Source organism: Ooceraea biroi, chromosome 6 (assembly GCF_003672135.1).
Source record: "Ooceraea biroi isolate clonal line C1 chromosome 6, Obir_v5.4, whole genome shotgun sequence".
Taxonomy (NCBI): Eukaryota; Metazoa; Arthropoda; class Insecta; order Hymenoptera; family Formicidae; genus Ooceraea; species Ooceraea biroi.
The window spans coordinates 605,461-632,335 of NC_039511.1; the positions used below are offsets into that span (position 1 = coordinate 605,461).

Below are 26,875 nucleotides of genomic sequence, written 5' to 3' on the forward strand. Positions count from 1 at the left end.
TATTTATTGTTTTTTTGTATTTTGCATCGTATTTGATTTGGAAATAAAATTTATCCGTTTCCACGTTGAACAATATTATGATAATACTGGAGGCTTGTAACGGAATTTGTTGGAACTAGTGGGAAGCGATTGCACGCAACGCATCTCTAATAATAAATAATCTATGCTTGAGTTTTTCTGTTTACTCCGGTTAACGCCAGTTAACGGTTACGAGATCGTGACGGGTTGATGCATTCGATACATTTATGTTTGACAGTTCTATCGTGTACATTTGTACACGCAATTCAGTGTAAATAATGAATATTTATTTCACGAGAAGTTTATATTAGTTGGTCAGTTGAATGTGAAGTTAATAAGTGCAATTTAACCTCAAAGCAATATGATAACCTTACCTATATTTATGTTATTTATCTCGTATTGTTTGATTAATATCAATACATGTGATTGTACATATTACGACTACAATGACTTTTTCGACGAGGAGTTAATGCTGAAACCTTTATCAAATAATCACGTTTACGCTTATTTTCAATTTACTACGGTATGGGAAGCGGTGAAATGTACCGAGATCCGTAAGCAATTAGACCTAGATTATTATAACCTGTAATCGATTAATTAACGTATTAATTCACATTACGCAGATAAGCAGGCACATGTAAATGTATACGTGACGAAAATAAATGTTTTAGTTCAACATTCACATTTCTTTCCAAGGGGATTAGGAGAAATCATAGGTCGTCACAATGTCGACGAGTTACATGTTAGTTTAACAGAAGGTTTGTGGAATTATCAAAAGTGGGGATATCCATTCCACGATGCTGGACCTGGTGCTGAGATCATCGCCTGGTTTAATAAGAATATAACAAAGTACAAGATAGATTTCACAGATAACTTTATATTAGTATCAAATAATTATGTGTGCATTGGATACTAACAATCGTCATAGTTAAACTCAAGAATCAGATTAGCAGCTATGAAATTTTCTTTGACTTTTTTTCGAAACAGCTGCATGGCCAGATTTTAATTTTCAAAGTACTGTCACAAGAGTAACGATAACTTACACTAATATTTTTCCAGTGTGGATGAAGGATGGAAAGGGCTGACGAATGCTTTAGCTGGGCTACTTTGTGCATCGTTAAATTTCGTTGACGCATCCAATAGCATGTCACCAGAATTTAGTTTTCGTCCTACTGGCGTCACGGATGGACCAGTAGATTCAAAGTACTTGCGTTACTCATCGTTACCAAGGGAGATAGTCTGTACCGAAAATCTGACACCGTTCAAGAAATTATTACCTTGCGACTCAAAGGTATCAGTACATTCCATGCTATGCTATTACGTCTATCTCGTTAGGTTTCGCTGTAACAGCTGGCTTTTTCTAGAGAGGTCTGGCAACATTGTTAAATTCCGCGCATATACATAATACAAATTATCACTCCCTTGGCATACATTTTCGATCAATATGTCGTGACGCAACTTGCACAAGAACATCCCTGGAATTACGGCAAACTGTCTCGTTGTTGTACGATATCGTGACAGACGTGAATCAGGTAAAGAGACAAATATAAAACGTCTCATCATTGTCGCACAACTTACAGATTGTTTCTGTTTCTTCTATTCTATCCAGGATTGGTCGATACGAAAGTTTTTTGGCATGGGGCTGAGCAGTGCATGCCCGCTTGCAACGTTGAGCAACATATACGTTGACATATCGGACAACAATACAAACGTGTACGAATTAACACCAACACCAAGCGCAAAACTCGTTAGCCTGCGTGGAGGACAACGGAATGAAATCGCGGTATATGACATTAGGGCTCACTCCAGCAAAGGAATATTTAATGTTGCCGCTGTACACAGTACACCGAAGAGTAGCTCTATAAATTATCCTTCAGTTCTCTATGCGAATAGATATATTATCGGTATGTACAGTTTGAAAGCAATTTTAATTGTAAAAGAAACAACTTTGTCGTGTGTTTATTGATATATTCATGTGAATGAATCAACTTTTTTAGGCTATGGTCAAGAAAGGGGGAGTTTAGTGAGCAAGTTGTACAACAATCACTGGCAGGCGTTAGATGTGATCCTATTGGAAAATATTCCATGGTATTTGTCAATTTACTTACATTCCATTACGATAACTCGACATGGGCAAAAAATTCGTCCACGTAAGCAAAGCAAAATAATAAATTTGATATGTATTTATAAGAAAGAAATTTGGGGGATGAACTACTGGGTGTTAGGCCTACTTATAGCATAGCATCCATATAATGATTTAAGCAACCACTATACAATTTGCAAAAAAGTTTTATTATCATAAAAACTGTGACATATAGGTAAGTGTAGATAGCGATATTCGATGATATTGTTACAGTGGCGCAACGTTATCTACCTGGAAAAGAAAGAGAAAGCCCATATTACTTAGAGTTAATCTTGCGCCTACCACCACATTCGGTAACAAAGATTTCCATCGACATGGATTATTTGTTCCTAAAATGGCAGGAATATCCGCCGGATGCTAATCATGGTTTTTATATGGGACCAGCCATTATTACGGCATTGTTACCCATAGCTAGAAATTATACCGCTTTACCGCTCGATGGAAGTACAATCACTTCGAGGTTTGTACAGTCTCTTCGCAAATCAGCAAACTAACGCTAGAATGAGAATCCTTTCCTTTCAGCGAGTTGACAGACAATTTAACTTGCAGCTTTAATGCTTCGAGGGACGATTATCTGGTACAATTACGGACAGAGTCATTGCTGATCAGTCTTCCGACTCCCGACTTCAGTATGCCATATAACGTTATATGTCTGGCTTGTACAGCAGTCGCGTTGGCATTCGGCCCGCTTCACAACATCTCCACGAAGAGATTGGTTTTAAAGCGCATCGAAAAGGATTGGAAAGGTAAATTATTTTCCTTCTTTGCAGGAAAGGTATTCGGTAGGAAGAGAAAACAGGACTAAAAGAACTACGAATAAATGTATGCATTACAAATGTGTAAACATGATCCATGATTTAAATAAATAATATGCGTTTACGTATTGTCACTGGTGATTATTTTCAATGGTTCTGATAAAGAAAACTTTCTCTTATAAACAATTATCTCGAAGTTACCTCGCAGCATCTGTTGATCACAGATTCCTCCGAGAACATTTGGAGGAAGAAAATTCTAATAGCTTTCAGCAATGTAATTAGGAAATTGCAACTTTAAGCCTTCCTACAAAATTACCATTATGATTTTCGTGTGCAAATATATACCTATGATGTAAAACAAATTTGTTCTTCTTAAAAGTCAATCATTTTGTAAAATTTTATATTTGCCACGAAAGTATTAAAAAGTGCACTCGTGTCCTCTTCTGTGTGCTATGTATCTGTGTGTGTGTGTGTGTGTGTGTGTGAATATTCAAAATATACTTACTTAAATCAAAATTTACTTTTTCTCTTTTTATATTAATATTATATAATAGCAGACTTTTTTCTATAACAAATTATATCATTCGGCTATCGTACACCCGTGACAAGATTCCAGTATATTCTACTTGAACTTGACTCGATGATTCCTCTTACTCGTGATACAATCTCCGACTGCGAGCGATACTTGTATTACAAAAAAAAACAAAAAACCAAGAAATTACAACAATTACGCGGTAATCGGTAACTCAATATTCCAATTGTTATCAACCAATCATTAAAATAATAAATAAAGAAAACACGTGCACGTGTGTTGTGTGCAAGCAGAGCACAAGTTATCTCGTCAATAACTTATTGTGTACGCGTTTATCTCTAATTAACTCGTACATATCGTGTATGGATTTCGTATTTACGATGATCAACTTGATCGGAGAGGATCGGAGAAAAGTATTACGTGTTCGTTTAACAGATGATTAACAGTTAATTTCTATCTGCGTTCGGAACTCTGCTCGATAACTAGTCTGTCGATGAGAGTACGGGGTAAGTGCAAGGCTTCGCATAAAGCTTGCTTCGGTTTAAATTTTCGTAAAAGCGACTTGGCGATCGAAGACTCGGCAGAACTCATGGGATCTTTGTTCTCGTCACAGGGTGTTTGAACATTCAGATGGTCCTCCTCTTCGTCTGATGAGCAAAGATCGATTAACGTAATTGTGCTTGACGAACACTTTCTCTCCTTGATTAATTTCGCATTCGTTTCTGCACTGTCCACAGAGCATGACTTCACATCACTGATCGCGATTAAGGCCTCTTTAGTAATTGCAGTTGATGTACTGATATCGGTACTTTCATCCTCAACAATGATCGGATCGGATTCATCTCCCAATGGCGCTTTACGTTTCGAGGACGTAAACGCGTTTTGTTCCTGATGGCCCGTCTTCTTCGGCTTCGTTTTGCAAGCTGGTCCTGATTTTCTTGTTAACAATATTTTCCGTGTATTAATGTTCTCTTGAGCAGATTGGTACTTGGAAGGATTCTTCCTTAATTCGTCAATCTGTTTCTCGCTAAGTTTCGTAAGAACAACATAAATCGGTCGACAAGCGGTGTACAGCAATTGCGACCGTATGCTCAAGACTAGAAAAAAAAAGAGGAAACTTAGATTATATATCGGATAGCAGCCTTCGTAAAGTTCATCGTAATAAGATTAAGATTCGTTCCAACGAATTGGTTCTTCTTCCAAATTTCGACGACGTGACGTATTCAGAGCACAAAAACAATGCGAAAAAATGTACAGCAAAATACATACCTGGTTTACAGGAGTTGTCGAATTTATATTGATGCACGTAATCGTCAGCCGGGAGTTTATCTCGATTTTGTTTGTACGATACTATCCATCTACTAACATAATTCGTCTTTGTATCCAGCCATTTTGGTCTACACGAATCGTTCAATACTGGTGCGATCACATGTCTCTCTATTCTGTCTAATCGTTCTTGCTGCGTCTCCTCGGTCATTGCTTTTGACTTCTTGGCTAGTACGATGCCGGCAGGCGATGAGAATGGAATAGTGGCGCATCGCGCGAAGTTAACGGAACCTCTAACACGCCGAGACGTCCGTCTAACGATGCCGTTGTCGGAGCCACTCGCGCTGTTCGCGCGAACCGACTTGACTTGAGTCTTATTTGAGAATAATTGGAAATATTCTAGAAACTGATCTTGCTGTAATTCAGGTTCGACCGCCAGATCTGGTGTGGATGAACGCGAGCCGCTACCACCGTGCTCTTGCTCGCAACAGGTTTCCTCATGTTCCTGAATCAGATTAAGAGGAAATAAGCAATACATATAAACAGGCAATAAAGCATGAGAAAAACGAATTTTAGTACCTTCATTTTCGCAAGACCAACAAATTCAGCATCGCAATTGTCACACAGATAAATATCATCGCATGGTGGCTGAACCATCATGGGGGTTTGTTGTTGTTTGGACTTATTGCCATAGTTCGAGGAAGATGCATTGTGAGATAATAATGTTCTTCGAGAACTGTCATTTTTTCTGTCGTAATACTGTAGATGCAGAAAACTTTGTTTGTTCAATAAATTAAGGGAAATGTAGGATACGAGAAATTACAGCAGATTTTGTCAAAACTTGTCTATACCAATCAGTATATTTGCACGTATAAACATGTATATTTATACTGTATATACCAGGTTTTCATTGCGGAATGTCACCAAGAGTTTCCCAGTACTCTTGTGATACAAACTAGTCGTCGAGTCCCAATTATTAATGTACTCCAAGTCCTCGCGGGGATACTGCGCCAATAAGGAACAAAAGCGCAACAGATATTCGCTTCTGTGATAAGTGTAACATCGAAAGACCAATTTCTTCAAGTTCGCCATCCAGTTCTAAAAAACAATTTTCAACAAAATACCTTTTGTGTGATAAGGTAAGTGACCCCCCAGTAATCGTCAAAATACCAGTAATCGTCATGTTTACGTATTAACAACGTATTTTAAAGTTTTCTGTCAATCGTGCGGCTCACTGATATTTTTGAGCTTCAAGTTATAAAAGAAGATCTCAGTTTTACGTACAACATCGCAAATTATTGCGGTGTGGCGATGACTCGTACATTTGCGTTTTCTAACCTTTACGAAGAATTTTCTCGAGAAAGGTAAGAGGTACGAGAATTTTACAGAGACGTTCTTATTCGTAACAAAAAACTGATTTAGAATAACTTAACATAACAGTCATTCAGTTCTCAATCTGAGCGATATAAATTTGTAAAGTCAAGCGTTTTGCTTAACGTGATGATTACTGGGTCACTTACCTTAGTAGCAGTGCTTGCAACATTTAATAATCTATGAAACGACACAAGAGAGATATTATTCAACAGCAAAGGTTCGCTTACATCATTGATCTTTTTGGGTCTCATCAATGGATTGGAAAACTTGACATGCTGAGGCCACCACTCAGGTTGATTAATAACCTTGGTGGTATCATGGCCTAATGAGCAATGTACCATAAACGATATAAAGCGTTCCAGCTGTGCCTATGGAATAACATTCATCAACATTGGCAATGTAATCTTATTATCTTATCTAATGTGTCTAATTAGGAAATATTCTGTACCAACGAAAGCAAGAAAATGATGGAAGTGATCGAGGAAACACTTGAACACTAAGAAGAAGTACCAACGAAAGAGCTCCAACATACAAAGCTATGAGAAATCAAACGAGACAATTAACGTACTTACCATTGTGATTTTTTCCAAAGATGTAGGATACCCGTTAGCGAATAAAAGAGGAAGATTGGATATCATAGAACCTTCTTCCCTCGCTAAAGTGTCATTATCCTCCAAGTACTTATCATTGTCCATTATGATCTCATCATCGGAGAGTTGATTTTCAGACGATTTCCCTCGATCACTTCCATCGTTTTCTTGCATAACTGAGAGTCTCATATTTCCAAGTCATCAACTTTGTTTCCCATTCAAAACATACTTGCATGAGAGACCGTTTGACATGTTATAGGTTATTCCTTTATTCCGTTATCGTTTCTCTCTTATGTAGATATATTCCTTCATTGGAAAAATAAGAAAGATGAGGAATATAGAACTATATAAAATAACGTATCAAAACAAAGTTTAGTGGAATTAAACTATTTTACTAATTTTACTTCGACATTCGCGCGCGCGACAAGAAAGAACTCGCTCCGACTCTTTAAAAGTAACGCACGACACTCTGAACACTTGAATGGAAATTACTTGACGAACGTGCATCGACTAATGACATTTTATCGCACAATCCGCGTCGCTAATGTGAGAGGCGTTTTCCGCTTGTACAACCTAGGGAATCCGTCGTCCATTGCGGCAACAGCAAAACAGCAATGAAAAATTTCACCAGCGAAATGCCTACGAACGACCCAAATGGTGCAAAGCTAGTTGTAACCGAGCACCCGCGTTAGATCTGTATCTTTTTCGCGAAACAACCAACGCGGCGAGTCGCACGATACACCGATGATATGTCGTTCGACCTACGCCACCTCCGAGTCACAACCGAGTGATCTCTTATCTCGCGGTAGCCTGGCTAAAGCCTCGTTTCTTTCTTTTTTTTTCTCTCCGTTCATTCCTTTGCCCACCTCGGAAATCCCAGAAACTCGAGAAACTCCGTATGTACTTTTGAAAAATCACTGTCCGAAACTATAATTTTCATCAATCGAATTCCATCAGCACATATACAACACGACACATTAGAAGTAGAATGAAATTAGAATGGAGTACAGTCGAGGCGTCCCGTGCGATGTGGCTTGCATTCGCGCGTGTTGTTTCCTCGGAATTTCAACGCTGATTAACTCGAATCACGACGGTTTCGCTCCTCGACTTAAACTAGTACCTTTCTTTCTGAATTATCTTCGTGTTGCTTGCGCGCGCGCGCAGACGCGCGCGTGCGGAGATGGATGTGCTCAGTCGCTATTCCAACGTAATAGTTGCTCTCTCACGTCATCACCAATAGTATATACTTGCATGCTCGTGTTGCGACAAGATGACTCCAACTTCCCCTAAATCAGGATTCAATGGAGAAGTGGCGCGGACGAGAGACTGACTCTTCCTTTACGGCGGGAACACTCGGCGGACGTACTCGTCGAAGAGATACTTGCGAGACTTGCGCTCTACGCGAGTTGATCGTGATTACGCGCAGGATTCCCATGGAATCAGACTTGGTCGAGGTTCGCCCGAATGTACGAACAGGGTCGACCAAGTGTGAGGATTCCCCGTTTGACAGCCCCCTGATTCCCTTCTATATTCGTTACACCATGCCAGACACAAGCGACTTAAGATGGCACGTTACAACACCAACTCGTGCACCTCTTCACATCAAACGGAGGGAGATCGTGCAATGGAATCGCGGTTTCGCGGCGTTCACGAGGCATTCATGTTCGCTGTCGATGATCGGGAACTTGACTTGATTCAGACGTTGCAGACGAGACAAACAGGAAAGTGCAGGAAAAAAACGAAGTGAGACGTAATGTTAAAGCAGTTTCGCATACTCGCCGATGCGCTTGCGCCTTACTTGAATAATTGTTTTCTAAGAATCTCTGATCAGTTCCTTTTGACATTTACACCTCGTTTGTACGCGCTATTCTAGCTTTTTTTTCTTCTCCAACGAGGTTCTGATTCCATTTTGTGATAGCTTTGTTCATTTTAAGGATGAACAGCTAATTTACGGTTCTAGCTGAGGTATATTCTTTGCATTTACAGTCAAAAATGTGCCTTTTTGCGAATAAGATACTTTGTATAAAACACAAAGAAGATGAAGGTTGAACAGTGTTGTAAGATATTGGCATCGCGCAGCAAAATGGCACTCGGCATTTCGCAATATTATTTTTCACTTAAATTATCTTAAGCGCATGCATTTTATGTATTTTAATTAAACAAAAATCTCATATGTATGTATGTACATCTGAAAAGCAGTACAAGCTTGTAGTTTTAGCTCTTATTTACATATTGCATTTGATATATATATTTTTTTTACGAAATTCAGCCTTTATTTACTTTCTTTTTTTCGAATGGGGATTCCTCAATCCAATAGATAGAGAAAAGTATAAAGCCCATTCTGCAATGCAGTAAGCAGTAACAAATGACCAATCGAAATCGATTATTACAAAAACTGACCAATGGGAACTCTTACTGCTTACTGCCACTGTAGAATGGGCTTAAGTTTCTACTAGAGAGAAGTTTGAAATGTGTGAAGTACCATTATATTCAGAGCTACCAATATCGAAAAACGAAATTTTCTATAAATAGTAACCTAAATTTATCAGCTAATTCAGCAGTATCAAACAACTTTATTGAATTAAATAAAGTACGATATGAAAATTTTCGTATAAATTAATTTTTATACATACATACATACTTAATTTAATGTTGCCATATCCGTAATATTTTGTCCTTTCCACCTGATGCGACTCGTAGACTATCAGGTGACCAGTCAATCGCGTAAACTTCATCCGCGTGACCGGGTAAATCATGCATCAGTTTTCCAGTTTTGATACGCCAAACTGTAAGGAAATTGTAATCCGTTACACTGATAACTCTAATGATGATTTAATTGTCATTTTTGTTTGATTTTCAAGTTCCTCTTGTATGCTCAGTATTATATCTACCTTTCACAGTCGAGTCCGCACTGCCACTGACCAACATTTGAGAGTCTGCACTCCATGCTACAGAATAAACTGCTTGAACATGACCCCTTAATGTGGTGATAAAAGCCCCAAGAGAATCCCATAATTTGATGGACTTGTCAAAAGATGCGGATGCAATCGTACGACCATCAGGTGAAAATTTAACATCGTTGACAAGTTGCTGATGACCGGTCATCCTTGCTAAAAAATAATTTTGCTACATGTCTATCGCATATAACATTAGTCAGACAATTTATCTGTATTTCAGAACCATGAACACATAATTTACCAATTGGTTTTTTCTCTTTTTCTGGTTTCCACAAGAATAACGTGAAATCGTCAGACCCGGACACAAGTTTCTCTTCACCCAAACGTTTATATTGTTCAGTTGCACATTGCAGTGGGCTAAGCGTGTTATTTGCATTTGGATTGAATTGAAACGGACCAGTCCGAAGCACATAATCGACGTTTAAAGCCAAGGTATTAATCCAGTGAGCATGACCTTCTAAAGTTCTACACAATACACCCTGGAAATGATCTCGTTACATAAAAATGGAAAAGACGCAAAGAATTTTTTTACTGTCCAAGATACGTACATCTTCCGCTCTCCATACTTTGATGGTCCTGTCTTGAGAAGCAGAATAGATAAGGCCGTTACCACCCCACTTGACACAAGTCACGCTTTTTGTATGACCAGATAAGATACGAGAGACTTGTGCTCTCTTTGTGTCCCAGATTCGTACATCGCCATCCTTGGACGAGCTTGCCAAAAACTGGCACTCTGGATTCTTATGGTAAGGTTCCCAGCACAATGATGTTACCCACATTTTATGTCCTGCCATGGCTTTTCCTGTAATGAATAGACGAAATAAATTAGTACAAAAAAAAAACAGTTTAAGTTATAAATTAATTTTTAAACCCCTACCTATTTGCTGCCCGGTAGAAGGGTCCCACAGAAAAATCGATCCATTTTTACACGCAGAGGCAAATTTAGAACCACAGGGTGACCAAGAAACGCACAAGACCCAATGTTTATGTCCCTGACACGTAAAATGTGGCGTTTGCGTATAGATATCCCATAATCTTATAGTCGTGTCACCGGAGCCACTGGCCAAATGTTTGCCGTCGGGTGAAAATGCAACTGATATAACAGCTTCTTTGTGCCCTGTGAAAAAAATGTTTATAAAAATTTACGATATTTTTGGAGAAATTAATATATAGTACATGTAACTATATAGTATTGTTGACAACCTTCTAAAGATCCTGTACATCTTGTAACAGCTCTGACTTTGAATATCGCCTGCTGCTGATACACAATGTCTACAACATCTTCCGCAATGCGATAGTTAGAGTCTATGTATTTATCTAACGTCTCTACAACTTCTTTATCATTTATATAAAATACTAAAGGCGCCGTGTCATCTTCGCCCAACAGGGTTTTGCAAAACTTCTCCAGGAAACTCACAGAAATATTACGTGGCAAATCAAATCCACAATTGTTCAGAATTTCGCCAGTATCCGGTGACTTAAAACAGCACTTAACAAGTTTATCTTTTTCTGCAACGACATTGTCAACTGCAATGTTACTGGACATTTTTGTATTCAATCTTTTTCCTTTATCTCAAAATGTAAGTAGATGCAATCGCACCGCACGTATACAACACGTGGTTACATAACCTTAAACTGCTTTTTTACTTTGGGAACACTGTTCGCTTGATTTTGCTATAGGATATGCAGCCTACTGGCGGTTCATATTAGTTCATATGATCTATAAGGTTAATTATAAGGTTGCGCTATAGATATACTGGTGCACATACAATTAAATTTGGACAATTTAAAAAATTATTTTATAAAAATGGATGTTTCGTGGACAAATACAATTAATGCGTTGGAAGATTTTGTGAGAGTTTTGCTTTGTGAAAAATGGTATTTACATTATTTTTATGTATTTATTTTTATCGTTAAGTTACACGTATATTGCAAAAATTTTGTTTTTCCTTTTTTTAGTTTTCTTTTTTTATATATTATCCAAGTATTGCAGTAAAAAGTATTTTATGCATTTTTACTGTTATATCGACTAATTTCATCGATATCTTTACACATAGTGGGTCTAAGCCAATATCTCCCAGAAGACTTACAAATTGCGGGCACTTTTTTTGTTATAATTGTATCAAGTCTGCAATAAAATGTGTCAAGTGTGACGTACCAGTGCAACCAAGAGAAATGAGTCCTGATCATCTGGTATCCGGTCTCATTCAGCATTGTGATATAATCGCAGAGATTATTGGTGAAAGGTTGGGTGTAAATTTCTTCAATATAAATATGAAGAATATTTAATATGATTAATAATTAAGGAATATGCCATATTAGGGATCTATGGAATAATACTGCAAGTACACTCAATGCATCGTTCAATACTACGGTATCCCAGATAATTCGACCGCAGAAACAATCTTATATAAGTAAAAATATAGAAAAAACAAATCCAAAAGGAGAAACAGCATTGCACACTGCGTGCTTAAGGGTATAGATGTTAAATACTAATATAATATTCCTATACACTTTAGATATCAATAGTGTCAAAAGAAAATATAATTATTTTACAGAAAAATGCTGAGAAAGTTAAACTTCTTTTGCTGGCTGGTGCAAATCCTAATACAAAGGATAATGCTGGTTGGACACCATTGGTAAAGACATGACAATTATTCTTTTATATATTCTTACTATATTGTATGCCATGCTATATATTATTTCACTGTTTTACATGGTGCACTGCAGCAAGAAGTAGTCAGTTATGGACAGATTGAAATATGTAAGATGCTATTAGATGCTGGAGCATCACCAAATATATCGGGATATGAAAATAAAAGACCACTACACGAAGCTGCCAAGTCTGATAGGATTGAAGAAGCTAGATTATTATTGAGACATGGTGCTGATGAAAATTTATGCGACCAATATGGCAAGAAGCCTATGTATGTACACATACACACACGTGTGGTGTAATATTATCACAGAGCAAAAGATAACTTTATTTCTTTAACATGAGATATGTTTAATTTTTATTATGCAGAGATTACTGTTACTCGGAGGAGATGCGTCAGCTCTTGATGGATGGATCATCACGATCCTTGTCCACGGAGACATCGCATGTTAATCAAACGTTAGATAAATCATTTTACGCAGGAAATGATAAATTTGTAATTCTTGCATCACATTTGAAACTTGAAAATAAAAAATTACTTTGTGTCACGGCCGCAAAGCATAAATTTAAAACTTTGACCACGTACAGGTACTACTTTCATTTTCTTTTTTTGTTTAGTTTTGCTTTAACGTTTGTTTTTTTCTAATCGATACTGGAATGGTGTTATCGAATTTTATATTTCAGGCCAGGTGTCACACATGTCATAGTGGAGGCAAACGAGCACAACGTCACGAAATTGACGCTCGATGTTTTGTTCACGATTGTTCGTGGGAATTGGCTTCTCAACAGTGAATGTAAGTGTGAATAAAACACATTAATATGAGTAAGTTTAGACTTTAGATAATAAAAAATTAATGTATATAGAGGATGAACTCCGATAATGGTCGTACAATTTCTTTAAAGGGATTCAACTGGCAGAGTACATGGATGATATATCTGATATGGATCTTGGATTGTTTGAAGTCGGCGGCGCACCGACTCATGGTATCCCCAAGAAAGCAAGGCAAAATACAGAGGATCAAAATCCACGTCTGTTCAACAACTGTTTTTTCCATTTTGCTTTACAAGCAAATACAACTTATCAGATCGGTGATTTGCAACTGACTAAAGATAATCTTATTAAACTTGTGAAGGAAGGAGAGGGAACGGTTCTCATGAGAGAGCCAAATCCTGAAGATCTAAATGACATGTCGCAACTGATACCTTTTCACATTGCGAACGACTCGTCTCATCCCTTGCACAAGTGTACACATTATGTTATATATATGCCAGGCAAAGGTGAACCGCTCATTAAGTACAACATGCCGCACATCAAGAGTCTACCGCTGGTATGGCTAATTGAATGCATCGAGAAATTTACTCTAATCAATCCAGTTCACCTGGGACTCTCCTAAGAGCCAAATGTTCTTTATACTATCTTATATTTTATAACTACCTGTTTCGCGCAATGAGAGATTTGTAACACGTAAAATTTGTTCTATATTACATTTTTATATTACAAGATAACTAATGTTTCAAGTCTCGGTTTTTGTCGCCGATTGACCGAAAACGTGAATGTGCGTGTCTGTATCATGGACGCCCGCAGAAAAAATTCAAGAGGGGGAGCAAAACTTATCGAGGCCTTAAGGTTCCCCTAAAGATAGGAAACTCAAGTAAAAAAACAAGGAAAATTTTCATTGCAAAACTTATTATATCAGATATATAATTTATGTGTATTATTTATTTTGTTATTTTCTTTTCTTTTCGTTTTTTTGCTTATGATTTAGAATTTTAACATTGCAATTTTTCAATTCCAGGAGGGGTGGCAATTGCCTCTCCTTGCCTCCCGCTCCAGGCGCCCATGGTCTGTATGTATGCGTGCGCATGGGAAGTAATTGATTAAGTATTTCAATAAGAAAATGGATTAAATATTTTATGATAGAAGTATGATTGTTTTCATCCTCTTCTCGATAGCATATGGCAATCACAATTAAATAATTCTATTAATTTAGAGCATCATTACATATTTAAATGTTATTCATGTAAGATTACAAATTTCACGTCTTCATGAAGAATTCATGTTACAATCGTGGGACGATGTCACTTTGTGCAAAGAACGATCAATTCTGGAAGGAAGTATCGTACGGTATCTTGTACATTTACGGATAAAGTACCGCTAATCGCATACAGATACACATACGTATCATACATATGTGTACCCAACTGTATGCGCGCAGGTATCGACGCGTATTTATACACTAGCAAGCGCGCGTAGTACACGTGGATGTGTGTGTGTGTGTGTGAAGATGAAAAGGGAGCGACGGAAAAGAAGCTAGAAAGGAGAACGGGACAGAGAGGGAAAGAGGAAGAAGAGCGTAAATCTGGAAAAAAATAGGAAAAAAGTGAGATCTGGGCGTGGAAGAGAGTAGGGAGATGAAGAAACTGATGGGCACGACGACTGGCACTATGGCACGTATACAAGTATACATGTTGCGTTCAAGAGAAATACTTAGATGATCAGTTATGAAGAAAGAAGCAAAGAATGTGCATACTGATGATTGCAGGGACGGATTGTTCAATCAGCCAGCCTTCGATATAAACATCAGTCCCTGTATCCGTAAATCTTTCTAATTTAAAATTTAAATCATGCATGAAATCATTTATCAAAAGCAGTAAGACATTGAAAAAGTTACATTCATCTGATATCGAAAAAGTTACAATCTTCATATCCTAATTGTCATCTCTGGAAATAACTTTATAATACGCGATACACCAATTTATTCCAATGTCTTTCTTTTCAGATATTGTTTATTTTGTAATTATTTGAAAGTCAATTAATCGTTAATCGCAGCGCGCTGAACGAGCAGGGAATCATGTAACTAGCACCGACCCTGTCAACAACCTTACTCTTTTCGAACAACGTTTACAAAGCCGGTCGACGCTTCTCCGTCCGTCTTCTTTCCTCTTTCTGTCCCTCTCTCTCTCTCTCTCTCTCTCTCTCTCTCTCTCTCTCTCGCTCTTTCATTCTTTCTCTCTGATCTCTTGAAGTCTGTGGAGGTAGGGATCCGCATACCCTGACCCACACAAGTAGGCCCTGATCTCTATCCCAGTCAGTCCCCGTCAAACAAGCCGAGGTAGGCGATGTGGATCCACACGACGCAACATTGTGAACACCGCTGAACTCTCGCGTGGCAAAGAGAGCCAGTTTGACACGCACGTGATCGAAACCGCACGAATAAGGCAGTGCGTCAATTTCGAAGGTGGTTTCTTCTTGTTCTTCTATTTTTCTTTTATTCCTTCGTCACTTCTTCCCATCGAAGAAACAGGACAAACAGACGTGGACTAGAGGGAGGCTAAAGATGATACTGAGAACCGCCCCTGGGGGCATCGTCCTTCTGCTCGCGCTTGCCGGGTCAGTTGGCGGTCAGGATGACGATTCTTTGGCTAGTACTTTTCTATCAGGTAAGAAGAGAGCAACGCTTTTTTTATTATATTATTTTCATTGGAACGTAAAGAGGAGGAAGTGGTTTCAAATTTACAAGAAAATCAATGAGCTACGTTTCGACGTCCACTGTTTCTCATCACGGTCTCACGTTATTTTATTCGAGACTCAACATTTATGTATGTTGTATAAATATACTAGTAAAGAATTTTGCATAAAATTAATACTGGCATATATATTGCAACATGACAAAAGGATGTGTTAATAGTGAAACAAACTAACAAACACTTGTACAGGCCCATCGAAAGCTTCGTTTCAGCGAGGAATAAGCTTATAAAATCTTACAGCCATTTCAATTCAATGAAACGTTCGACAAAATTTACGACCTAAGAAAGTTTTACGAGGATATAAATTCATAATTCAATCTTTTATATATATATAACGCAAGAGACAGGTTTCAAGACAGTTTGTTTAGAAATATTTAATTTGAATGAGATACGACTAGGCCGGATTCTCGCTATAGTTTCGTTAAATTATATCGGATTGATTTTGTTCCTCGGCTAATGATGAACAGCACGGTTTCTGTATGTGGTGCACGTACATAATATGATCGACAAAAAGTTATCTGGTGGTGGTGGTAGTAGTAGTTGCAGTGGTAGTTTCGAGAAATAGAAATTCGCGTGCACCGACGTATGCGGCGCACGCTTTTATAGGTAGAATCTGGAAGGATGCGACTGTTCCACTTTTAGGAGTCTTATAGTGCTATGCGGATGACGGTCGATTCGCTGGTGGTAACAAGGCCGCTACTAACTTTAAAAACTAGGAAGAACGATGTTTACGTTCAATTCGCGCTTAGTTTCCAGTTAATTTTAACTTTCACCTTACTTTTTAATTGATTCCTTTATTATTTACCGAACCGGATGATGCTTGGCAATTCCAACTTCTTTATGATCGCTATTATAATGAGCAAAGCTGATGATTGCTGCAATTGCAACAATAAATAATATTTTTAATATATTGTGCCTTAATGTGTGTTAAACGCGGAATATGAATACTGGATTATATTTGTGCGACTCTTCGGTTGCTTAAACTCGCGGAAGGTATTTCCTGTATGCGGATATAACGAGGTAAAAAAGATTCGAGAGACAAAATTATAGAAACAACGTGTTTCCAATTAAAGCCAGGCATTCTTCGCGTAAAAACGCAAATTTTGCGATTTGCAAATATGACGACAAACATGATCGTGACTGAACGCTGCACCTTATTTCCAAAACTATCGAAAATCGATGCTTTTATTAATAAATATGTAAGAATAATAATCAGTTATAATAATTACGTGATTAAACTACATGATGACCGCATAATCGTTTATCATCGCGAATTGAAATCGAATCGCACAAGGCGAGACACGTGTGACGCTAAAGACAGCTATATACCCGCAGCCCGAGCTGAGCAACTCATTAACTACCGTTATGTTTGTTTGGTCCGTTATGCCTGCCAAAGTGAAACCGGCCGGGGGAGTTGTATTATCCGTGCGAATTTCCTGACGAGTCCGCGCCGCATATCTCATGTGACAAATCGCGGTACTCTTGTCCAGCTCACCGCTCGTGCGTTCAACTTTCATCCACAAGTGACGTCGTCGACGTCATTAACACGCGGCGGTAACACTCGCGTAATTTAATCAGCAGGCTCACCTCTATGATGAACGAGTGTTCGGAAACATCGATTCTGACGATATCGTTCATTTCGAACGTTGCCGACATTTTCATGTAATATCAACTTGAGGTTGTAGTCTCGCTTCCCGTTCTCGCGTCGTGACACCATCCAAGATCAAGATCAAGCTACTTTGTCAAGTAGCCAGCTCGGTAGAGATTACGTATGCAGGAATTCCGTTCGTTGACGGTGCCCGCATACCTATAAACACGATATACAGTTACAATTAACGATAGCAACAGCGTAACAGTCATAATTTCGTAAGAGGCCTATCCCTAATCCCGCTGCAAAGTGTGAGGTAATACCGTCTGATCGACGACGTGGACGTTATTTCGTGCTCGCTACGCCAGCACATTGCAATCGATTAAACTTTATTCTTTCTTCCGCAGGAGCCTGGCTTCAACAGACTTAGAATTTGATAGAACGTTACTATTATGTACGCTGTTATTACTCGTTCAAATTATAAATTTTTCTTTCATCAGAATGAATCAGATAATAATTATTATAAAAAATGATTAAATCACCAATCAGTCATTAAAATCGCTTATATTTGAGTGGATCAAACCTGGCAAATGTCGATGTTAAGACATGAAAGTTTCTAACCGAAGCAACTGTGCGCTAACAGGATTTATTACACTCTTGAAACACAGTTATTATTCTAATTAGAATCAAATGTGAAATATAAATAAATTAAATTCGCTGCGAAAAATGTCACCCCAGCCAGAAAGTTTCATGTCTTAACATTGACATTTACCAGGTTTGATCCACTAAAATATAAGCAATTTGAATCAGACAATAATTTTACAAAATAACTTTTAAATAAATTTTATAACGTCAAAATGTTTCATACGTGTGATTAATGTACGCTTCCTCCTGTAGGTTTTTTAAATTCATTAACAAGCACGGCGAAGATCGCCGACTGTCCGGGAGTATGTGTACACGCGCTGGCGACCTTAATGTGCGACGACGTTCTGGAGGATGTCCAGTGTCCCACGTCGAGTATGCGGTGCTGCCTCGAGGATCCGATAAACAGTACTGCCTCATCCTCAGAGAATGTTATTGACGACGAAGGGCCGACCACGACTCTATCCACGACGGTGGTCAAGACGACCACGATTTCTACGACGACACCCGCGACGACTACTACGACGCTCGGCACGTCTACTTCTTCCACTTCGGCAAAAATTACACCAGTACGTTCAGCAGATTTGGTATTAGAGAAAATAAGCTAAGTTGTCATGTTGAAAACTGTTCTAGAAAGTAATATATCATTGATACTAACGCGTATCTTCCTTCTATTTCTGAGATTCTATTTTAGATTACGATCGTAAAAATATTTCACGAAAAAATAACCGATTTTATTCTATCTTATTAATGACATTATATCCCTTACGTAGTTTTCCCGTTTTGCAGGAAAGCCACAGCGAGACAAATGAGAAGTCACCGAGTACGTGAACGTTTCGTAAAGTATATTTCTCTACCGTAACACAAGTGCTATTGCTCCATTAAGTACCATTACTCAGTCATGATATCGTTTCTTTCTATTCCTTATATTGGGTCGTCCGGAAAGTTCGTGCCGATTTTGAAGGAAAATTCAAAGGCAACATTTTTTTATGTCGATAAATATTTATTGACTTATGTATGCACCGTTTTGTTTCACAACCTTTGTCCATCTTTCACGCAACTGGAAGATTTCATTCTCCCAGAACTTCTTAGGTTTCTCGGCGAAAAACTCCTCAAGGTGGTTTTTTATGTCGATCAAAGAGTCGAAGTTCTTGCCGCTAAGAGAATTTTGCAAAGACCTAAATAAGTGAAAGTCTGAAGGTGCAATGTTTGGTGAATACGGTGGGTGAGGTAGCACATCCCAGCCAAACTTCAACAATTTTTGTCGGGTAGTCAAAGAAACATGAGGTCTGGCATTGTCCTGATGGAACACGACGCCCTTCCTATTAGCTAATTCTGGACGTTTTTCCTGAATCGCTGTCTTTAATTCGTCCAGTTGCGAGCAGTACTTATCTGCATTTATCGTTTGGTTGTGTGGTAGGAGCTCATAATATAGGATTCCTTTCCAATCCCACCAGACACAGCATGACTTTTTTTGGATGAAGGCCAGCTTTCGGAGTAGTTAATGCTGGTTCATTTCGCTTACCCCAGGATCTTTTTCGTTCTACATTGTTGTAAATGATCTATTTTTCGTCACCCGTCACTAATTGCTTCAAAAATGGTACGTTTTCGTTGCGCTTGTACAGCGAGTCGCAGATGGAAATGCGATTCATTAAATTTTTTTCGGCCAAATTATGCGGAACCCATACATCATAGCGACTTACGTAACTAAGCTTCACTACATGATCGTGGACAGTGGTTTTCGATATTTTCAGTATCTCTGCTAATTCACGTGTCGTGTAGCGCGGATTATTCTCGATCAGTGTCTTGATTTGGTCATCATCAGTAGTAGAGGGTCTGCCCGAGCGTTCTTGGTCTTTAAGGTTAAAATCACCAGCTCTAAACTTATCGAACCACTTACGTACGGTTCTTTCAGCTAAAGCGCCTTCTCCGTAAACAGAACATATCGAATTTGTTGCTTGTGAGGCATTTTTGCCTTTTCGGTAATAGAGAAGCATCAAGTGTCTAAAATGTTCTTTGTTTTCTTCCATCTTCAAAAGAGTACAAAACTGACACGAATCAATTAATCTGAAACAACTTTTTTCCTAAAGATGCGTTGAAATGTCACCTTTAAGCATATGTATATAAATCGTATGTTTTCAATAACATTGATATATTCAGACATGTTCCAACGCCATCTATTAAAAATCGGCACGAACTTTCCGGACGACCCAATACTTGCTTCCTCAGAATAGAATTTAGATTTCTTCTACATTATCTTTGATCACGTCAGATTCGTCAATCGGAACGTTCGGAAAGAAAAATTAATTTATTGCACGGGGACTGGTTTTCAGCGAAAACTTGTTCGGGCATCTGCATGGCCGAGAGAATCGCCGATTATTGCGACGCCGTGCTCATGATAGAGAGCCTTTGCAAACCGGGCTACAAATGTTGCGTGTCCAGAGACGCTTTCGGGGATTCTCCGCCGCCTGAGCTTCAAGTGATCGATCGTACGAATTCTTCCCGTTACGATGAGAAAAAGGGTGACGGATCCTCCAGCAAGATCTCGTTCTCGTCAACGACAACGCGACCGAACGCATCGTCATCAACGAGCACTTCAGCGATCTCCGCGATTGCGACGACAATGATGACAACGATGTCGGCGCTTACAAGGCAGCCGGCAGTGACGACAATGGCGACGACAACGAGGCCAAAGCCAGTATCAAAGCCGTGCAAAGGAGAATGCACGAGCGATCTGTCCGCGTTCTTCTGCAACAACATCGACGGAGACGCGGATTGTCCCGCCGATGGATCCGTCTTGACGGTTTGCTGCATCAATGATCCGCCACCGCAAAAAACGGTAATAAAATCCACTGCTTTGTGCATTCATCAAATTCTTATAATTCTTGAAAGCTGTGTTCTAACGGAGATACCTATCATCCTGCATAGGAAACGACAACGACGATCCGACCGTACACGAAAGCTCCTCAACCGAGGCTGCCACCGTGTCCCGGCTTTTGTCTCCTGACAATTATGGCAGCGTTCTGCGAGCGACCGAACTTGATCATAGCGAAAACGTCGACTTGCCAATCTGGCTCGATCTGTTGCGACAATACGAAGAGCCCGCCACAGGTAATTAATTAATCCTCTGTCTGGATTTGCCAACCTGCACAAAGATAATGAGATAGAAATTGTTTACCGATATAGACGGCGAGACCAAGACCGAGACCTACCCCGCGACCAACGACAACGGTGTCGTTACCACCGGACCCACGCCCGGAATGTCCCGGCTCCTGCATCGTGTCCTACTTGTCGTTCACCTGTTTCAGTGAGTAGTACACGCGGGGAATGCGGATCGCTCATGTGAAGCTCATGTTTCTCATTCATTGGCGCATCCACAGGAAACGCCGAGCTGACGAATCTGTTCAAGTGCAAGAAACAGGGACACCAGTGCTGCGCTCCGAAATCTCTGATAAGAGAATTCCACGGTGGAAATGCCACGGAACCGGTCTTGACCAACAGGAACGATACGTTCCACGTCACTCCCCGACCTTACGCCACTCCACTTACGACGTCGATTTGTGAGTAATTCCGCGTCGGCCTAGAAAAATTTCACATCGTTTGGCTGACTTGGTATACGAAATGTATTGGTAATGGGTAATTGTTATTAATCGTAGACGAAACGACAACGGTTACCACTACGACCAGGAGTCCGGTGTACAGTAAATACGTTTGCGGCGTAAAGGGAACCTCTCGCGGCCCGATTCAGGCACGAAGTTCCGACAGAGTCGCGCGCGTGGTAGGAGGTGAGGATGCAGACGCGAACGAGTGGTGCTGGCAGGTCGCCCTGATAAATTCCCTGAACCAGTATTTGTGCGGCGGTGCGCTCATAGGAACGCAGTGGGTCCTCACTGCGGCACACTGTGTCACAAAGTGAGTAAATGCGGCAAAGACGTGCGGAACGTCAATGATCCTTTGCCCATGGGAGAACTAATCGGAAAACTGAAAGAAAAATATGAAAAAGCACTGGTTTCCAGCATCGTGAGATCCGGCGACGCGATCTACGTGAGAGTGGGTGATCACGATCTCACCCGAAAGTACGGAAGCCCCGGCGCGCAAACCTTACGCGTTGCAACCACGTACATCCATCACAATCACAACAGCCAGACGCTCGATAATGATATCGCCTTGCTGAAGCTTCACGGTCAAGCGGAACTGAAAGACGGAGTCTGTCTGGTCTGTTTACCTGCGCGAGGTGTCAGCCACACCGCCGGGAAGAGATGCACAGTGACCGGTTATGGATACATGGGAGAATGTAAGTCGCACCTAATATCGTGCTCAATGAGATGTCTCTTTTGCGAAGCAAAATAAATTTACATCGATATGTCACACAGCTGGTCCCATACCCCTTCGCGTACGCGAAGCGGAAATACCTATTGTCAGCGATGCTGAATGCATAAGGAAAGTAAATGCCGTGACTGAGAAAATCTTTATTCTACCGGCCAGCAGTTTCTGCGCTGGTGGGGAGCAGGGAAATGATGCCTGTCAGGTATGTTTACTCCTCTGTAATGGAGGAATATTCGCGTTAAATTCTTTTATAAAGAATCCTTTTATGAAGAACTTACTTAATTGGTACGCGTGGTTTGTGTCGGTATTCAGGGCGACGGTGGAGGTCCTTTGGTATGTCAGGACGATGGTTTTTACGAACTCGCTGGATTGGTGTCCTGGGGATTCGGTTGCGGCCGCCAAAATGTGCCGGGCGTCTATGTAAAGGTCTCTTCGTACATCGGCTGGATAAATCAGATTATATCGGTGAATAATCTCTAGTTTATTTTGCGCATAATGTCTACGATCATTATATTTAAGATTTAAGAAGTTTATTTATTGATGGAACGTTGTAGTACCTTTACGCGCTTGATGATACATTTCTCTCTCTCTCTGCATTTTTGTTACATGTGTCATCAAGCGTGTTTATTGTGTTTTTTAAATAATGAAGATATTTTTTTACGTGACATATGCTTTTAGATAAGTGACCCGATTAATTATAGATTAATTAATCAAAAGGGGAAAGATACACGTGTTATTTATTTATATTAAATCATGTAACACGCGCTCTAAGAGCCAACAATATATATATATATATATATATATGTGTGTGTGTGTGTGTGTGCGCGCGAAAATCATTTTTCAAATGGATATAGACTTATGGGTGACAATTCCTCGATAATTTGCTACAAGTGAAGCCACTTTGTAGTACGCAAGTTGCATGTGCAAATATTATACAATACTATTAATTATTATTCAATTTTATTCATCCATGAAGTTGGTTTTACATTTTTTACGTTTACATTTTTAAATGGTTAAATGGTTAAAATTTCCAAATTTTTCTCTATTCTCATCGGGAGACTATATTGAATATATTGATTATTCTATGCTTTGTATATTATCGCGTTACTCGTAAGTTGTTTACACGTATCTAGGATCTTGCGTCAAGTGCAAGAGCTAGCAAATTGTACATCCTGAATACTATACATAATTATTAAGACTAAATACTTTGTAAGCTATTGCAAGATATTGAAAATTTCCATCATTCAGTGATTGTTACTCTATCCTTATATGAGGAAATTTATAACACAATGAATAAAACATCGTATTTGTAAAATTTTTATAATTATGTTGATTTAGATATGATAAATTTATTTCTTTGCATTGCGGCACATACATGCAAGTTTGTTTTTGGGGCAATTCAGCAATTGAGAGCTGTATTCTCTAATCTTCACAATGAATAAAACAATTGTAAAGAAATATAACATTAATGTTATATTTCTAAACGATTGTTTTATTCATTGTGAAGATTAGAGAATGCAGCTCTCAATTGCTGAATTGCCCCAAAAACAAACTTGCATGTATGTGCCGCAATGCAAAGAAATAAATTTATCATATCTAAATCAACATAATTATAAAAATTTTACAAATATGATGATTTTAAAACAACAGTTACTTATATAATATACATGATAATAAAATAATGGGAGCAATGTATACTTCTGCGCACTCTTTTTGACTTTTAATCGAGATATCGTTTCAAACAAAAAGAGTATGCGGAGATGTATTGCTAAAATAAATATATAAAATTACAAAATAAATTAATATCAAACATACACAGTAAGCAGATTCCAGTATTTCATTGTGCTAAATCCTGCAATCAAATTTTTATATATCTATATATTAATACTATATACATATATTTTTAAATGTAAATTTTATTTCTTTGTTAGAATATATATAACGATTTCTTACCAAATCTTCTTCCGTCTCAGCCATATATTTTCTGATTTCTTGAAACATTTTAATACTTTGTTCGGACGATGACGTTGTTGCAAACTCACGAGGATACGAAAATTTCTCTTTTGGTGGTGTTGTGTCTGTTTATTGAAATGCAAAGATTCTCTTATTATTACTTTTTTTTATACAAAGAAAAATTAATAAAAGCGAAATAAACCTATTGAAGTGTCTCGACCAAAAGGTTTCAGCGAAAACTTATCTATCTGTTGCTGCGATGCATGTAATTTTTGAAGCATGTCATTATTCCAATTACTTGATTCTACGCTTTGAATAGTGAATTTATCGTCTATACACTTGGAAAAATCTAAAATTTTATTTTGCCACTGTTCCAAAAGTCTTACACGAGGAAAACACATGTTTTCAACCGTCTTCACGATATTCTGTAGATATATTAATAAAATATTAAACATCTGATAAGTAGAGATAAAATCAATTGCAAATCTGCCTTTTACGTTACATACAGCGCTAGAAGTAAGCATTGTACTTTTATTTTTAAGCATTTTCTGCTGTAATTGCTTTTCATTAAATTGTATATTATTATATTGCTTTAATGTGGCGCGACCAGTGCTTAAACGTTCTTGCAAGTCGCTGACAGAAATAACTCCTCTATCAATAGCGATTTTATTTAATACCTGCACCTATCAGCAAAGAAAGTAATAAAATAATAATTATAATAAATAAATGACATTTTAATATTTATATTTTATTACATATATCCAATATCTTTAGAACTTTATGGATACCGCTATGATATATTTGCATTACCTGGTTAACACTATCATCAATATTGCTCGTAATACTATTTTGCGTTACGCACAAAATATTATTTACATCTTTTTGTTTATTTACATCTGCGTCATAATTTTTCAAAGTTTGATCGCACATTTTACTGCAAATCTTGTCAATTTGGTGATACTTGGTAATATTATCAGAATAACTACTTTCACAGTTGTTTAAAAGATTTAATCCGTGCGATAAATCCCCCATTTTCTGTATAAAACAACAATCTGTATTATTACGTGGACAAGTATATAATATCGGTCAGCTGTACAATAGATATTTATAGAATTTTATAATTAATTTTTAATGATCAAAGATACGATATCGCATACCTTGGCCAATATTTTATAATTTTCCATCACTTGTTTTTCGTTTCGAGACATACAGTTAATCTGTTCACGAATTTCATTTAAACTTTTGTGAAGATTATTACATTCTTGAAGATAATTTCTACAAATGGTTTCTACGGCTAAGTTTACATACGCTGATGCACTTTCCAATTTCTGAGTAATATTGTTATTTAAGATTTGTAAATTTTGCACAAAACTCTCATTACATCTCGACAAATCGGAAATATCTGGCGCCAGTTTAGCGTTGATGCTCATTAATAATTTGTTTTTTTCATTTATTTGCTCCATTGCAATTGAAGCGTGCACATTTAATGCCTTTTGATAGTGCGTATACTAAACATTTAAAAAAGCTTTTGATGGTAGTGCTATTATATTATTATTACAGATAATAATGTAACAAACGATCATGCTTTGACACAAACTGTGTTAAAGTATCATCGTTCATCTATATAAATTATGAACGATCGACAACAAATTCGTTGGAAATTATCCGGATGCGCAATGCCTACTGCAATATGCCGAAAACGTGGTTGAAAAAACGACGCTGCTAAAAACTTACCGAAGCGTTTATGATCGTTTTAAAGTTTTTACTTGTAGCAAAATGCTGATCAAATGCACGATGCATTGTTGAACGAATCGCTGTCGTTATGCTCTCAATTTGAGTAGCCACACAAGTTTCTACGAAAAGAAGTTGCGAATTTGTATATTACATCTGTTAAAAATGCGAGAGACTAGCTATAACATTTAGGTATTATTACACATACCAACTTCATCCTTTATCGATTGAAGAAAATCATCAATTTCTTTATGAGCGGAAAGATCATCTTCGATATTTTTACTGTTTTACAAAATCAGCTGTTATTTGCAATCCGAGTTTCTCATTTTCTTCCTCTACTTTTCTATGGTGGTAGCAATCAGTCGAGAGAAAAGCGGTTAAATATATTGATGTACAGTAGAATAAAAGATAAATTTTGTAGAATTAATTTAAAGACTTCTTCACCTACATTTTACGATCAAGTTCGTCATGCAGTCTCCGCGCATCTTCGGATGCTTCGTTTACCGTGGTTAAAAGAATTTCACTTTTATTGCGTAAAGTTCTTTCGCGTTCAACGCATCTCTTGACAAGATACTTTTGCTCACTCGTGTCATCCTTTGTCCGCTGCAAGACTCGTTCCGTTAATTGCAGAAGCCGATTCATCGTCTCCAATTCGCTCATATCCTTCGCCAGCTCGCACATTTGCGCATCGTATTGCGATTGCAAATCATGAAACGCTTCCTGTAATCAAACCAAATATAATATTTACCAAATATAATAATTGTATCTATAACTGTATGATAACAGAGAGAAAACCGCTCTCAGGCTTCTCTCTGC

At 38.2% G+C, this 26,875-nt stretch overlaps 6 protein-coding genes and 2 long non-coding RNA genes across 13 annotated transcripts; 3 read left to right on the forward strand and 5 right to left on the reverse strand.

Annotated features, from left to right (window-relative positions):
* Window positions 1-80: 80 nt before the first annotated feature.
* On the forward strand, window positions 81-3,040 carry LOC105276505 (GPI transamidase component PIG-T). Its single transcript, XM_011334175.3, has 8 exons — window positions 81-572; window positions 690-867; window positions 1,078-1,309; window positions 1,383-1,550; window positions 1,628-1,922; window positions 2,016-2,168; window positions 2,375-2,621; window positions 2,711-3,040. Exons 1-8 carry the CDS (start codon window positions 380-382, stop codon window positions 2,964-2,966), a joined length of 1,722 nt encoding a protein of 573 aa, XP_011332477.1. The 5' UTR covers window positions 81-379; the 3' UTR covers window positions 2,967-3,040.
* On the reverse strand, window positions 3,037-7,937 carry LOC105276506. The gene is given in 8 exon segments (XM_011334182.3): window positions 3,037-4,545; window positions 4,718-5,219; window positions 5,294-5,473; window positions 5,615-5,812; window positions 6,316-6,456; window positions 6,661-6,875; window positions 6,878-6,984; window positions 7,799-7,937. Coding segments are annotated over 7 exon segments (1,899 nt in total). The 5' UTR covers window positions 6,897-6,984; window positions 7,799-7,937; the 3' UTR covers window positions 3,037-3,901.
* An 890-nt stretch (window positions 7,938-8,827) lies between these two features.
* On the reverse strand, window positions 8,828-11,208 carry LOC105276507 (notchless protein homolog 1). The gene is made up of 6 exons (XM_011334183.3): window positions 10,839-11,208; window positions 10,513-10,752; window positions 10,184-10,437; window positions 9,877-10,114; window positions 9,570-9,788; window positions 8,828-9,464 (listed from the first exon to the last, which is right to left on the reverse strand). Exons 1-6 carry the CDS (start codon window positions 11,179-11,181, stop codon window positions 9,325-9,327), a joined length of 1,434 nt encoding a protein of 477 aa, XP_011332485.1. The 5' UTR covers window positions 11,182-11,208; the 3' UTR covers window positions 8,828-9,324.
* On the forward strand, window positions 11,076-13,797 carry LOC105276508 (BRCA1-associated RING domain protein 1). 2 transcript variants are annotated; one of them, XM_020030731.2, is made up of 8 exons: window positions 11,076-11,215; window positions 11,693-11,881; window positions 11,958-12,111; window positions 12,194-12,274; window positions 12,366-12,562; window positions 12,661-12,879; window positions 12,976-13,085; window positions 13,195-13,797. In XM_020030731.2, exons 2-8 carry the CDS (start codon window positions 11,811-11,813, stop codon window positions 13,683-13,685), a joined length of 1,323 nt encoding a protein of 440 aa, XP_019886290.1. In that variant the 5' UTR covers window positions 11,076-11,215; window positions 11,693-11,810; the 3' UTR covers window positions 13,686-13,797. The 2 variants fall into 2 exon arrangements, with proteins under 2 accessions (XP_019886290.1, XP_011332486.1); XM_011334184.2 differs by lacking the exon at window positions 11,076-11,215 and adding an exon at window positions 11,386-11,513.
* Window positions 13,798-15,060: 1,263 nt separating this feature from the next.
* Window positions 15,061-18,375, reverse strand: LOC113562129. The gene is made up of 3 exons (XR_003406677.1): window positions 18,276-18,375; window positions 17,407-17,626; window positions 15,061-15,725 (listed from the first exon to the last, which is right to left on the reverse strand). It is a non-coding gene; the product is annotated as an uncharacterized LOC113562129 (long non-coding RNA).
* Window positions 15,603-23,690, forward strand: LOC105276509 (protein masquerade). The gene is given in 10 exon segments (XM_026970468.1): window positions 15,603-15,732; window positions 18,305-18,618; window positions 18,839-18,872; window positions 20,383-20,903; window positions 20,978-21,356; window positions 21,430-21,609; window positions 21,706-21,961; window positions 22,066-22,343; window positions 22,423-22,577; window positions 22,688-23,690. Coding segments are annotated over 10 exon segments (2,388 nt in total). The 5' UTR covers window positions 15,603-15,629; the 3' UTR covers window positions 22,856-23,690.
* Window positions 21,052-22,365, reverse strand: LOC113562128. Its single transcript, XR_003406676.1, has 4 exons — window positions 22,275-22,365; window positions 21,725-22,030; window positions 21,262-21,629; window positions 21,052-21,194 (listed from the first exon to the last, which is right to left on the reverse strand). It is a non-coding gene; the product is annotated as an uncharacterized LOC113562128 (long non-coding RNA).
* LOC105276510 lies at window positions 22,726-26,871 on the reverse strand. Of its 5 annotated transcripts, none has more exons than XM_011334187.3 (9): window positions 26,508-26,870; window positions 26,268-26,402; window positions 26,063-26,181; window positions 25,486-25,545; window positions 25,139-25,363; window positions 24,531-25,011; window positions 24,329-24,453; window positions 24,191-24,227; window positions 22,726-22,818 (listed from the first exon to the last, which is right to left on the reverse strand). In XM_011334187.3, the coding sequence occupies exons 3-8, from the start codon at window positions 26,126-26,128 to the stop codon at window positions 24,213-24,215; spliced, it is 972 nt and encodes a 323-aa protein (XP_011332489.3). In that variant the 5' UTR covers window positions 26,129-26,181; window positions 26,268-26,402; window positions 26,508-26,870; the 3' UTR covers window positions 22,726-22,818; window positions 24,191-24,212. The 5 variants fall into 5 exon arrangements, with proteins under 5 accessions (XP_011332489.3, XP_026826265.1, XP_026826262.1 ...); XM_026970464.1 differs by lacking the exon at window positions 24,191-24,227 and having other exon boundaries at window positions 24,531-24,753; window positions 24,835-25,011; window positions 26,508-26,869; XM_026970461.1 differs by lacking the exon at window positions 24,191-24,227 and having other exon boundaries at window positions 26,508-26,871.
* Between the last annotated feature and the right edge of the window lie 4 nt (window positions 26,872-26,875).

Bases quoted from the DNA above. Each gene is read 5' to 3' on its own strand.
- LOC105276510 (XM_026970461.1), bottom strand. From the start codon at position 26,128: ATGCATCGTGCATTTGATCAGCATTTTGCTACAAGTAAAAACTTTAAA. The intron at 25,364-25,485 runs GTATGCGATATC...TGTTTTATACAG, and splicing joins ATTATAAAATATTGGCCAAG to AAAATGGGGGATTTATCGCA. The intron at 22,819-24,328 runs GTAAGAAATCGT...TGATTTATCCAG, and splicing joins CTGAGACGGAAGAAGATTTG to CCGATGTACGAAGAGACCTT.
- LOC105276508 (XM_011334184.2), top strand. From the start codon at position 11,443: ATGGATGTTTCGTGGACAAATACAATTAATGCGTTGGAAGATTTTGTG. The intron at 11,882-11,957 runs GTTGGGTGTAAA...ATGCCATATTAG, and splicing joins GCAGAGATTATTGGTGAAAG to GGATCTATGGAATAATACTG. The intron at 12,880-12,975 runs GTACTACTTTCA...TTTATATTTCAG, and splicing joins AAAACTTTGACCACGTACAG to GCCAGGTGTCACACATGTCA.
- LOC105276507 (XM_011334183.3), bottom strand. From the start codon at position 11,181: ATGTCCAGTAACATTGCAGTTGACAATGTCGTTGCAGAAAAAGATAAA. The intron at 10,115-10,183 runs GTACGTATCTTG...GATCATTTCCAG, and splicing joins AAGTATGGAGAGCGGAAGAT to GGTGTATTGTGTAGAACTTT. The intron at 9,465-9,569 runs GTAGATATAATA...ATTTCCTTACAG, and splicing joins TGCGGACTCGACTGTGAAAG to TTTGGCGTATCAAAACTGGA.
- LOC105276505 (XM_011334175.3), top strand. From the start codon at position 380: ATGATAACCTTACCTATATTTATGTTATTTATCTCGTATTGTTTGATT. The intron at 1,923-2,015 runs GTATGTACAGTT...CAACTTTTTTAG, and splicing joins TGCGAATAGATATATTATCG to GCTATGGTCAAGAAAGGGGG. The intron at 2,622-2,710 runs GTTTGTACAGTC...TTTAACTTGCAG, and splicing joins GGAAGTACAATCACTTCGAG to CTTTAATGCTTCGAGGGACG.